At 36.1% G+C, this 13,051-nt stretch overlaps 1 protein-coding gene across 7 annotated transcripts in view; it reads right to left on the bottom strand.

Annotated features, from left to right (window-relative positions):
- Positions 1-13,051, bottom strand: part of PIGK (phosphatidylinositol glycan anchor biosynthesis class K) — a 237,562-nt gene that overhangs the window by 183,588 nt on the left and 40,923 nt on the right. For all 7 annotated transcript variants that reach the window (XM_054833091.1, XM_054833093.1, XM_054833098.1 and 4 more), the window contains exon 10: positions 7,094-7,169. In XM_054833091.1, coding sequence (XP_054689066.1) covers positions 7,094-7,169 — 76 coding nt within the window. The remainder of the gene's footprint in view (positions 1-7,093; positions 7,170-13,051) is intronic.

Here is a 13,051-nt window from a genome sequence, read left to right as displayed (position 1 = left end):
AATGGCAAGATGGAAGAAAAGAGACTGCTTTACTGGGTCTCAGCTTCCAGACGGTTTCCCTCACACTCAGATGAAAAACATGACAAAAGCAGCTGCGCTTTGTCTGTAAAAACTGATCATCAGGAATTTACACTAACTCCACATTATTGTATTCTGTGATTGGAAAGAACTGATGAGAAAAACAACAGCAAATTAAAAAAAAATACAGTTTAAATCTTTTACAAAAATACTTGATGCTACACTCAAATATACTCTATTTCAGGAATGTTACGGCTTTGCTTATGAGATTTCATTAGGCTAACGTGCTACTTAATTTCTGAAAAAGAAAAAAAAAAAAGAGAGAACCTTATTGTTTGCATGGACTACCAACTTGCATATGAAGGTCCTGACTATCATCACTGACTCTGCAGTAGATCACTAGATGAAAAAATGCCTGAAAATGTTTTTGGTTTAATGTTTTGGCAGTAAGAGATATGTACCATCTACAACCATATCAAGAATGTGTTTAGTGATTTCTTGAAGTGAGTCAGAAAAACAGGGGAATATTCCATTGTTGATTCATTATTATAGAAAACAGTACTATCAAAATAATTAAGTACTCATTCTCTAGATACAAAGGTACACATTGCATGACTCTCACACAGCAAGCCCCTGCTACTCAATTTTTTAATACTTCTTCTAATGTTAAGGTTGATTAAGAGAGTGAACTTCAAAGCACCTATATGCACCAAGTAGCACACAGTGTTGGCGGGAATATGGCTGCTCTATGACATATCTGGTTTGGTGGTTGTCAAAACCGTGCAGTAATAGCTTTTCACAGAAAGTTTGTTTTGCTCCTTTTGAGTGCCGAGTTTTCTACTAGGTAGCATTCAATTTAAAGGAAGCCAAAAAATTTAAATAATCTCTAACTTATGCAACAGTGGGAGAAATTAAATCCACATATTGAATATAATTTAGAGAAAGAAGCAAGTTCATATTTACTGGATAACATCCAGTCATGATTCCACTTGAGACCACTTCCATTAATTATAAAATACAGGCAAACCACCTCTACCTTACTCAACTCGCAAACATATGTTTAATACAGAAAAGGATTAAAAAAAATCTTAGTAAAGCACATTAATTTCTAACTCCTATACATCCCAAGTGCCGTAGATGAAGAAAGGCTGGTTCAACAAAAGGTGTACAACGCACCTGGGTTTAGTTCTGCGCATGAATAGTCAGAATGCCTGAGCCCCAAAAAAGACTTGACGTCAGCTGGTGAGGAAGAGGATGTTAACAGATTTCCATGACATGCATCAGAAACAGCTTTTCTCACCTCTTGTCTGGAACAGACAGACACGAACACTGCCAGAACAGTCTGCTGTTCTCCATGTACTCCCAACTGGCCGAAACAAGTAGCAGTGGTAAGGGGACAATGCTTTCTTTAGTATGTTGCTCAGAACTGCAAAAGTAAAGCCTGACCAGGCAGGTGTTCTAGTGCAAGGGGACATGATACAAGGCTTTTTGTTGGGGAGCCATGTAAGTATTTTGTTAAAATAAAACTGAGTTCTGAAGTGAGAGTACTTTCTAATCTTTGATCTGAAAAATTCAATTTTCAATCATCCTGAAAAAATTTAGTTCTGACAAAGAAAAGCATTCCTGAAAAGACCTGTACCCATGCTAACAGGTGCAGCAAAATTTGGACCTTTTGGTGAAAGGTCATATATTATCTCTGACATCATCTAGCTGAATACTATGACCAAAGTTTTAAAAAGTAAGCTATGCTTTAAAGTTATTTTCAAACAGCTACAGGAATTGATTTTCAGAGAACGTATAAATAGCTGTGTCTAAAACTTTACACATCCAACCTGACACATGTAAGTACCACAAGTTGCTTTTGAACCTCTTAGCCTGTAAAGACACAATAAAATGCAAGTATCACTTGAAGTGCTTTAAAATGTTTACTAAATTATTATCCGTAAACCAAAATTACTGTCTGCATCAAAAAATCAAAATCTGGACTACTGCTGTGTTATTAAGCTTACTTGACCAAAGTTCTAAACACCATTAATGGTTTTTATAAAACATAAATAGGAACCAAGACTCCACCATCAGGACAGAGGCAGACTGAGTGCGAGAGGACCTCTTGATACAAGTGCCACAGGGCAGCTGTGAGGCAACAGGCAAGGCACCAGTGTGATCCCTGAGAAGTTATGGTTTCAAGATTGTATCAGCATATGATGGGTTAATTTTCATATTGAGCATTTCACGAAGATTGTAAGCCACATAAAACCACTTTAATGTTTGTGAAAACATTTAAGTCAGAGCTAAAATTGTTGTGTTATAGATAATCAAAAAATACTTCAAAAAATCTATACAACATAGTGTGTTCTATTTTCTTAATACTGTTTCAACAATTTCTGCCAAATGCTGCTAAAGAAAACCTCTCTCAATTAAATCAGCGTGAAACAGGAATAACATCAACAAATGCAATAAACTAACACCCCTCTACCATGTGAGAATGAGGTCCTGAGAAAGAATAAAAAAAATAAATCTTCAAAGCAAAAGGATCTGGGGGGGTGTGGGGGGGAAGGCAAACTCATTACAGAAGCACAGAAATTATGGAAACAAAGACCTTCTTGCAAGACTTAACATAGAACTGCAGCTCTACAGTCATATTTGATGGCCATCATCTTGTGCATTTGTAACTCTGGAGATCCCCCTCCCATCTTCTTTCTTAAGTTTCTTATTTAATTTCCCTTATTGTGGACTGCACTCAATACCCTCAAACTAGACTGGATCTGGCAACTCCCTAACATCCTCTGAGACTAAACTCAGCAAAGCTAATGGTGCTCATGTGGGTTACTCAACTGGAATCTGGAATAGAGACACATAATTACTTGACAGGGTTAGCATGATTTCCAAGTAAGCTCCTGAGATGACAGAAGGCATCTTCCACTGAGGCTTCTACAGTTAGGCTACAGAAATGCACTGGTTAAAAACTCTACAAAACAAACTTAACACATCTCTAAAAAGAAACTCAATCTAATTTAATTAGAAATGGTATCTAACATTCCCCCATGCATTCCCCTACATGAGAAAATACCTAGGAACTCTTTGTTTTTAAATAAACATGCAACTGTAAGCCGTGTCAATTTTTAAGTAAATTATGCAATCAGCACTATGGGCTGGAAGTTAGTTCCCTGAAACACCATCCTGTTTTAACAACACATTATCTGCTTAATATTTTACAATGGACTAAAATAAATATGCAAGTTGATTGTGGTCTGAATTTGCTGTTTCGTTTTGTTTTCAATTATAACATCAGGAGATCTGGCATTTATCCACTGAAACGTGCCTTTCATCAATAAAAGATTCTTCCATCAGTAAGACACCTGTAACAACTTGTGTCTCTTCAATATCCTAAATCCCAGTTAGGCAAAATATATTAACACGTAGTGACATTCAGAGCATGAGCACTGGCACGGAAGTTAGGTACTTTTATTAAAATACCTTGCTGAATTGGAAGGCCAGCAATGACTATCCTTTATGATAAATGAAAACAATCTTCTCAAACACAGTTTCCCCTGTTCTTTCACCAGATCTGTTTCAACTAAAAACAAGTGCAGAATTAAAGTAGTCTCTCCTCCTTCTTCCCCCTTTTTATTTTGGCCTTACTATTCATAAACTTAATTCTAAGTAGCAGCATTGTCTGCATGGCTGTACAGAGACTCATTAAAAAGGCTGTCTTCTGTGGGTATTCCTCTGAAAGCTTAACTTTTGCCATTTTAGAAGTTTATATTAATGACTGCATTCCTTTACCAAGCACTAGCAGTTTTTTATTTCAGTTAAAAGCACATGTTTTTCCTCTTTCTTTTTGAAAAATGGAGAAAGCTGCTTTATTTACAAATGTCTGATTTGGGTTCATGTCTAAAAATTGGTGGCTTAAATGTTAGTATTTGTTTTCATTCTGCTATTTATTTTCATGTCTTCACATTTGTCTTTTTAATTAACCATGGTCTAATGCATTAAATATAACACATTTCTGAGAATTGGAACTGTGAACTTTATAGGGTTGTTATTCTTTTGTATTTATACTGCTATAATAATAAATAATTACCAGTGCCACAAAGTTTAAGATCACTCCCAAAACCAGATTCTGGGTCTCCTTTCATTGAATAGTTTAGGATGTACCAAGTCTGAAGTTTTCTTGTGGAATAATCAGATTAGAAAGCAAAAGGTAATTTCGATTCATTAGTATAATATTTTCTGAAACACCAGAGATGAAGCACCTAAGAGAATGTTAGAGATCACATGTAAATGCCTAAGGAAAACATGCAAACTTTTAATAGTGTTCAAGAGAATAAATTTACACTGAAATTTGGATAGAATTAGCAGCCATGTTGGCTACTAATGATCATTAAAATGTACTTTGGCACGATACTGATTTAGGATACCCATCTACCATCATGAAATGTTTATGTTTATAGCATAAATATACATTAGTGATGCCTTTATTTCTGCCTAGAGGCAAACAAAATATGGGCTAACATGAGAGAAATCTTACATGCAATACAGAACCAACAAAGGCCCATATTAAAACACAGTGATTATCCATTTAGATAAAGCATCATACCACAAACACTATTCATCACTCTTTTTACTCATTTTTAATTTCTTGTAAGTTCTTTTTTCTTAAAATAAAAAATATTTAATCATATAAACTTAACATGGACCTTGCTGTACGTGTCCCAATTGTCACAGGTCCCTCAGAAACAATACATTATAATCTTTGCAGTGCTAATTCACCAGGACACTGGTGCAGAGTATGCTCAGCTCATTACAGCTCCTAGAGGCACAAAAAGGGCATCACCATCATACAAAACCAGGGCATGATGCCAGACTCCTGACACAATAGCTAAATAACAGTCCCTTTGTTCTGATTCTCTATGTCAAAAGACATCTGCAGTTCTGTTGGGTTTGTTTTGCTGCCTTGTGCGGACCACAGCTCTATACTATTGGTAAATTTGCTACAGCAAACAGATAAGAGTACATGAAAAACAGATTTTTGCCTTTCCACAGTGCAATATTCTATTGCAGTGTAACACACAGTTGCCAAATGAACCCTTCGTGGTTATTACCCACCTAATGTTGTAAAAATACTACTATGACATTTCGTTTGGTCAACCATCTTAAAGGTTAATTCTGTTTCGTATTTGAGATTTTCCTCTAGGTGAGCCATTCTGTGCACTTTCTATTTACTGATTCCAAACAACCCCCAAACTGTTTCATTGCTCACTCTCACTGTTAAGAACATATTGACTGGCTGCCTGCTCTGCTGTTTAATTCATTTATGCTGAGAGTCAGGCATGAAGACAGAATTTTAAATGTGACATTTGCAGGCTGTTGGGTCATTTGAAGCTCTGACAACACCAGGGAGTTCCTGACATACAAACTGGTTCTGATTTCCAATCTTCCATGTTCTGAACACATCAGAGATTCTTCCCGGAGGTGCAGATTTCAGCCAAAAGTTTTAAAATCCCTTGTGTTTACATCTCACAGAAAAGACCTGTACACTTTAGAGTTTTAAAATAAAGCTTATGTTTCCTTTAAGAGAAAAGCAGCATTGTCTGCAGCATGCGACTCAACTGCTTAAAAACACTGTTTGACAAAGGTATTCGGGAAGATTTACAATAATAATTAATACTAATGGGATTTTGTAAGCAACTTTGACATTTAGCGGACTTTTATTTGTTCCTGTTGATCTTTAAGCATTCAAAACCAGCTCAGTCTGAAACCACAGCTTTATCTAACACTGTCTATCTGGCTTATTGCTACCCTGACCAGCACCAAGTCCCAGTTTTCAGGCTGGAAGTTTTCCTTATCTCAAAGCAGTGAATGGACTGTACCATTTTGCCTCCATGATGAACTGTCATTATCTTCCCCAACTTTCAGGTCAATTTTTCAGAGTGTACCTGATTACCTGAAAGATTCCATACTGCCACAGTACCATTAGGAAAACAGTAATCTGACCTATTCAGTCCTGACTTAGGAAAATTATAATTACCTGTCCCTGAAGCAGGACTCACTTCTACAAGGTTAAATTTTTTTTTACTTTTTGAGAAAATTCCAAATGACTGCAACAGAATAGGTCTTTTTGCTTTCTTTAAAGCATCACCAATGAGGGAGATCAATACTCATGTTTTACAGTATATCACAAGTTTCATGTATGTTATTCAGCCATGAGTGTTTCCACAAAACAGGCAGAGCCCACTGTTGCTAACAGCAAAGAATGAGAAGACATGTGAATGCAGGCTGGGCATCTAATCTACCAGCAGGACAGATTGAGAGACCTTGAACTTTGAGAAAAGAGCAAGAAGGGAGCATAGAATCTTCTGCACAGAAAAGATCTCTTTCTCCTCCATGCCATAAATTGGGAAAAAAAAAAAAAAAAAAAGAGAGACATGCTATAATAAAAACTTTAGCCTTCTAGTCAAGCCCAGCTCAGATGTCCACATCATCCCTCATTTATTTACCTAAATCAATGGAAGATTATCAATTTTAAATAAAGACACAGTTAGAAGGCACAATCTAGGCAAAATCTCAATCTCTGGTTTTTTATGTGAAAAACAAAAAGCAAACAAAAAACCCTGTGCAAAGCAGAAAGTATGACGACACTGCTATAGTTAGAAATAGTGCTAATTCAAAACTGTATTAGGAGGGGGTATTGTTTTCCCTACTCAACTCATCATGACAATTATTTGACAATAATGATTCTATACTTTGGCTGCTTTTTCAGGAAGGGAATATGATTTAGGTCAAGATGCAAATTCAGAGAAATTAATGGAATTTTCTTCTTTTATATCAGGAGACACACAACAATTTTAACAGCAACCTCTGAAGTGTCAACTGTGTCATACAGCAAGCATCTTTTCATCACAATGTTCAGAATAAGACTTTTATAATTTAATAGTTGTCATTTGAACAAGATTATGTTGGTTTTACATACATCCAGCATGAGGACATTGATTCTGTGTGACCTAGAAAAGCAGTTTAACTATTACAGATGTTGTTTATTCTCAAAGAAATTATTTAAAATGGAAAGACATACCTGGTGTATTATCTGAGCTACAGGAAGTTGTTCAGCATATTTTAGTGGTTCTGTTGCCAACTCATCCTTTGGAAGCCTGAGAAGAAGTTAACATTTATCAAAGTTACTACAATGTTTACCAGGTTAAATTACTGAAATTTAAGAGTTTCAAGCACATTACTTTTAGAAGTGTGGTATTTGGGAGATTATTTTGCTTACAATGATGAAAAAGGGTATTTTAAGACCTTAACTGAATATGTCTTACAAAGTTGAGTAAAAGAATAAATTTATAGTACACAGAAATGTGTGTAACATTGTGGATTTCTTCCCTGACCAAAGCACATAAACCACAAATTTCGCAGCAGAAACCTAAGAAAAACTTTAAATGTAGTTTTAGGCGAACAAAGTGCTGGTGAAAGCTGGATTGAAATCCTCTCAGAAAAAGTCTTATGTGCTTACAGAGCAGATTCAGCACTGTTAACAATACAAGCTTCTTCACTCAATCCTGCCAACATAATTCAAATATGACCATCTCAAAAGGCAAGAGGCATTATTCGCTGTTTCCCATTTTTGCTGCAAGTGCACAGCAGTGTTCAGCTGTGGTTGAAGTTCAACACCATGCAGTTGTGCATTTGCCAGCACAGCAGTGTGTACTACTAGTTTCAAAAAAGCCGAAGAACTAGTGTGAACAAAAAGAGTAGAATACTTCACAAAGAAAATGCATCATATCCCTTTAAACTTCGAAAAAACTGTAGTTGCAAGTGAAAATTCAGAATCCATAAGCAGTTTCTTAAAAGAATATTTAAATGATAGTAAATTAATATAAAAACATGTTTTAAACCCTTCAACCATACTGCTTTCATCTATTGGAACTTCACAGCATGTGCTACATTTTCAAAGTATCATTCAAGGTTTTCATCAGTCATTCCTCAATCTTTCTCAAGACTTCTGGATATAGGAATTTGAATAACATGACAAGAAATGAAGGGAGAAAAAAAAAATCCCTACAAAAACAAGGTCTTTCTCTAAAGTTAAAGCAGAATTACTTTCAGACAAAAACTGTGGCCAAGACATTATTTTCCAGGTTCAAATTACTACCTTATACTCATTCTAGTTAAAAATGATACCTGCTTGCTGGGTTAATTTACCTGCAGACCAGCTGCCAGGTAAGAGACATAAACTGCAGGTTTAGCGTCTGCACTGGGAGTCAACAGGCTGTGATAAAAGAGGGGACAATAAACGCACATCTCTTCCCTTTTCCATTTCTGAATTTCTGTTGTAGTTTGAAATGCCTTTAAGCTCCAAATAAAGAGTCTGAATACCCAGAAATTTGTAATGAACGGAGGATAAGGAAAATCTTACTGTATAAGACATTTAAAAGCAGAGAATGAAGGAAACATGGTAATATTTCAAAGATCACAGTGACAGCCCATCTAGAACCATTTAATGCGCTTAAGAAAAATTAAAATAAGCAAGCCCTGAACTACTGAAGCTGGACTACTGAAACAGCTCATTTACTTATTTGGTTTTTAGAGTTTTTGGACTATTATGGCAATGATGAATTTACTCACAATGTGAAATATACTGCTGTTATGTCCAACACAACCATCAGAGCTTAGACTGGGCTCAGCAACTCCACTGCAGTGTGCAGAAGGAACTTTTCCACTCAGTTCCTTTCCACTCTTGCTATCGTTTGCCAAGTCCTGACTGGCAAACATACCACTATTTAGCTACCCACGGTCAGTATGAATTTGAGATGACTTCTGTTCTACTGGGAGTCTGTTAGCTGACACATCACCTTGATTTATGGATACAAGCTACATAAACCTATTTCTCAGCCATAGTTCTAGATATTAAACCACTGTACACAGAACAAAATATTCATCAATATCTTGAATATTTATCTCTACAGTCTTTACAGGGACACTGCAATCTGGAACAAAAAACCAGAACAAACCAATGGTATCTCAAATCCCAAAATTAAATACTTGAAGCTGCAACAGCTAAAATTACTATAAACTGAATGTTAGCAGGGGAAAAAAAAGTTTGTCTGTGCCAAATGTACAAAGTCCCTGATAAAAATGTTTTGTGTCTAGACAGAGTCAGCATTCCCTTGCACAGTCAAACACCCTCCTTGTCAACTGCAGAAAGAAAAGACCTTTCTTCAAATGTCAAAGGATTAAAAAAGATAGAGAAAAATTATCAAGACAATTTTGAGCCTTAGGAATTTTTACTAAAAAAAATAGGGAGAGGAGAATAGTATAAACATGTATTTTAAAGTAATTAGATTTAAATTGACATTAGGCTGATCGGAATCTTTTAACATCAAGGCAGACTATTTTTTAGTTTTTTCTAATTAACTTTCTGAAAAAAATCAAGTCACTTGAACTATACTACATTTTATATATAAAAATTATAAGATATAGATTAGATAGGTGTACATGATAATATACATATGTACACGCATCTACATACATACATTATAATATGTATACATGCACACAGGTATTTTGGAAGAAAAGTTCAGTACCATTCTCTCAAAATTTTTGCTTACATGCTATGAACTTCTTGTATATGTATTCGGTGATGTACTAGCTTGTAAGTCTACAAAAGAGTTTTGATTCTTCTCTCCGCAGCCTCCTCAACTGCATGAGCACGTATTACAATCTTTTATATGAAACTGCATAATTAAAGCACGGAAGCTCAAAACTCTTGACAAAAAAACTGTATGAAATATTGCCCAACTATATCCTCTACCTGGAGCACATCATTAACTTGAGCTAGCAAGTATGATAAAGCAGTGTATCAATAAACTTTGGGCATTTGAGGTTACTAAATAAAGTGCAAGAATAGCTCATAGTAAATGAGCTTTGCAAATTTGACAATAATAGTGTAATCTTTGTTATTATGATACTGCAGTGCTATCATCTAATGCCATTGCATGGCATTTTGTCAAGTGAAAGAACATGCTACTTCCTAGTACCATACACTCGGATCCATCTAACAAAAACTAACTATGAGAAGGATACGTAGATAATTGAGCCAACCTAAAACATCAACAAGTTCTTACTCACCATGACTGATATTTTTTTCTGTGCCTGAATTCATAAGCATATACATGGCTTCACAAAGGTTTTCCTGAATGCTTCATTCCCAGCTCTTTTCTCTGATCAACTATCAGAATATTTCAACACATATTTTTCTAGGGTTATTCTCATCCGCTTCTACTCATGGTTCTGACCAAGAATCAGATTTGAACTGTTGTTATATTCACTGTTTATAGCTATTTACACAGTGGAAAATTAAAAGCATCTAATACTAGTCACATTCTTTTAGCTAAAAAAGGGAATTACCCCTAAAAGTTATGTTGTATTTTAAGCAAATAAAAGTAAAAATTTTGTGAGAAAACCACATTTTTTGCTGATTTATCTTTCTAATTTTCCTATCAAGTGATGATACCTGTGACAGAAATTAAACTATGACAGAGGTATCTTCCAGGCCTCAGTTTTGAAGTACTTATATACAGTCAGTTCGGAAAATGCTTCAAAATGTCCAGCATGCTAAGTTCTACCAGTGTAACTATGTCAGTTAGCCATACCACTTTCAGTACTCATTTTAACAGATATAAGCAATATAAACTCTTTTGAAGAGAATTATACTACTATGAAGGCTCCATAGATCTCAGTTTCATTTCTCTGAGCAAGCACCAGTTTACTGGTCTAAACATTTGTATAACAGGTATAAGGCAACTTCCTCTAAACTTCTTTTTGCTTCTTTTATCTTACAGACAAAATCAGTTATGCAGTCATTCCTTCTAATGAAGGTGAAAACTGGATGATGCAACAATAAATTGCTATCTTATAAGCTGCACAGAGGATGAAATACTGCATATGAAAGGCTTCCATGAAACAGCATCTATCCTGAAAGCTCCAGGAACAGGAGTAAAGTCAAGACTTGTCTGTCCTAAGAAAAGGCCAGAAAACGGCTACTGGAGCCTAAAATCCCCTGCAAGTTGGCACAGAGGCTATATTTTAAACAGTCTTTTAAATAAGAACAGAGACAGCTCACTGCCAGTACGATCAAGCAACATGACTTAGCTCACAACTACATGGCTGAATTCTCCCCCCCAAAGCATGGGCTGCATCCAAAACTGGCTACTCTTAGGCACGTGTTATGCCCTGAACCATGTGCAAACATTGTCCAGGAGAGCACTAGCTGGCACGAGCCAAAAGAGTATCAGGAACCATGCTAACAATTAAACATCACGTATGACTGCAAGAGAGTACATCAGTCTGTCCAATTGACAAGCACCGAAGCAGCCTCATATCTCTCTAAAAAAATTACATTGATTATCTTGGTCAGTTTTGCAAGCAGATCAAAGAAAAGCAACAATCAAAGCAGTTACTGAGCTATAAGAAACTTGCTGCAAAACTGCTACTTCATTTTACACTAGCCCTGAGATTAGTGGCCTACTAACATTGGGCCTCCTAGACTGGCAGAATTACCTGTAAAAGGCAATCCTCTTCTAAAAAGCGTAAAGGATTGGAAGGCCATGACTAGAGAGAAGGTCAACACAGAACAGGATGTTGTTCTTCCTCCTCTTTTGCAGGGTGGAGGAAGAGAACAGGTCAGGAGAAAGATCATCTCCACTACAATCATCCTGACCTTGTTCTCCCCTTCACAGAGACACGCAAGTAAATTGGTTACTACTTTCCTTCCAGAGATAATTTCCAGATGCCTAGGGTGGCATTCGCTTTTGCTCAAAAACAGCTATGTCAGGGGAAAAAAAAATAATAATAAAAAAATCTCAGTTGATGGAATTTGCACTCAAATGACATGTGGCAATTTGAGGGTGTAATTTCACAGAATTACTTGGCCTCACTGTTTAGTTCATTTATATTTGACACTTAAACCTTTATAAAATTAAAGACTAATTTGTTATAATACAAATTTCTTTGTATGTTTCTTTCACAACAATTCTATTTCAAAAACAAAAGTCATTTTTCATGAATTAATATTCCAGTAAGAAATGGTCCTTTCTGTCTCAATTGAGCATGACAGCAGAGTGCTACCAACAGTGCCAAAGCAGACTAACACAGTGGCATACCAGCATAGACAGCATCACACCTGACAGCTGGTAATGCAAAGCATAAGGAGATCTTGATTTTCAGGGAGAAGACTAGAAAGAAACGTAAAATCAGAAGAGAAGTGGGAAGCAGCAAGAGATAGCAGAAGAGGAGGATCTCGAAAAATTCAATTTAAAAGTTATTTTTATACTGCCACTGTGACTGCTCTTAGATGAAGGAAAGTAAGCATGAAACAGAAACTGTGGAAAGTGAATCTAAATCCAGTAAAATGTGTCAAGATATTTAGTGAAAAATCTTATTTGTTACTTATATTTGCATGCTCGCTCTTATGGCAAAAATCCTGAGAGAGTTAATGTGTGCTAAAGAAAAATAAATCCCTAGCATCAAGAGGTGGCACATTTTGCCACAAGTGCTAATCCAGCCTACGGTCTGCTACACAGAATAGCTGCTGTGGTTTTAGGGCAGAGATATATTTTATCTCATGCAAGTATTACAAAAATACAGGGAAAAAAAGAGCAACATGTGATCACTAACTGGTTTGCTCATGGCAAAAATGGGCTGTTAAGACACTTCAGGAGAGAGAAAAGTCCAGATAATAGGAGAAGCCATAAAACCTGGCCCTCTGGGCAATTATAAACATTCACTAATTATATGAGGGAATAGGACTAAGGCCAGTATTTCTTCCTTCCTGTACAGTCTCTAGATTTGAGGGTTTGGACAGCTCACACATTCTTCCGTGCATAGGACCCATGCATAGGTAATACTGCATCTCTTTGAAACTATCGTTCCTTGATGGTAAGTCCTAATATATAACCACCTCTCTTGGAAACTACACAGAAGTCAGAGTGTGAACAGGGTAAAGAGGAGGATATCAGGGACAAAGATGTATTAT

This window comes from Grus americana, chromosome 8 (assembly GCF_028858705.1).
Source record: "Grus americana isolate bGruAme1 chromosome 8, bGruAme1.mat, whole genome shotgun sequence".
In the NCBI taxonomy this organism is placed as follows: domain Eukaryota; kingdom Metazoa; phylum Chordata; class Aves; order Gruiformes; family Gruidae; genus Grus; species Grus americana.
The sequence above is the reverse complement of the archived record's forward strand: the minus strand, read 5'-3'. Positions and strand labels throughout refer to the sequence as shown.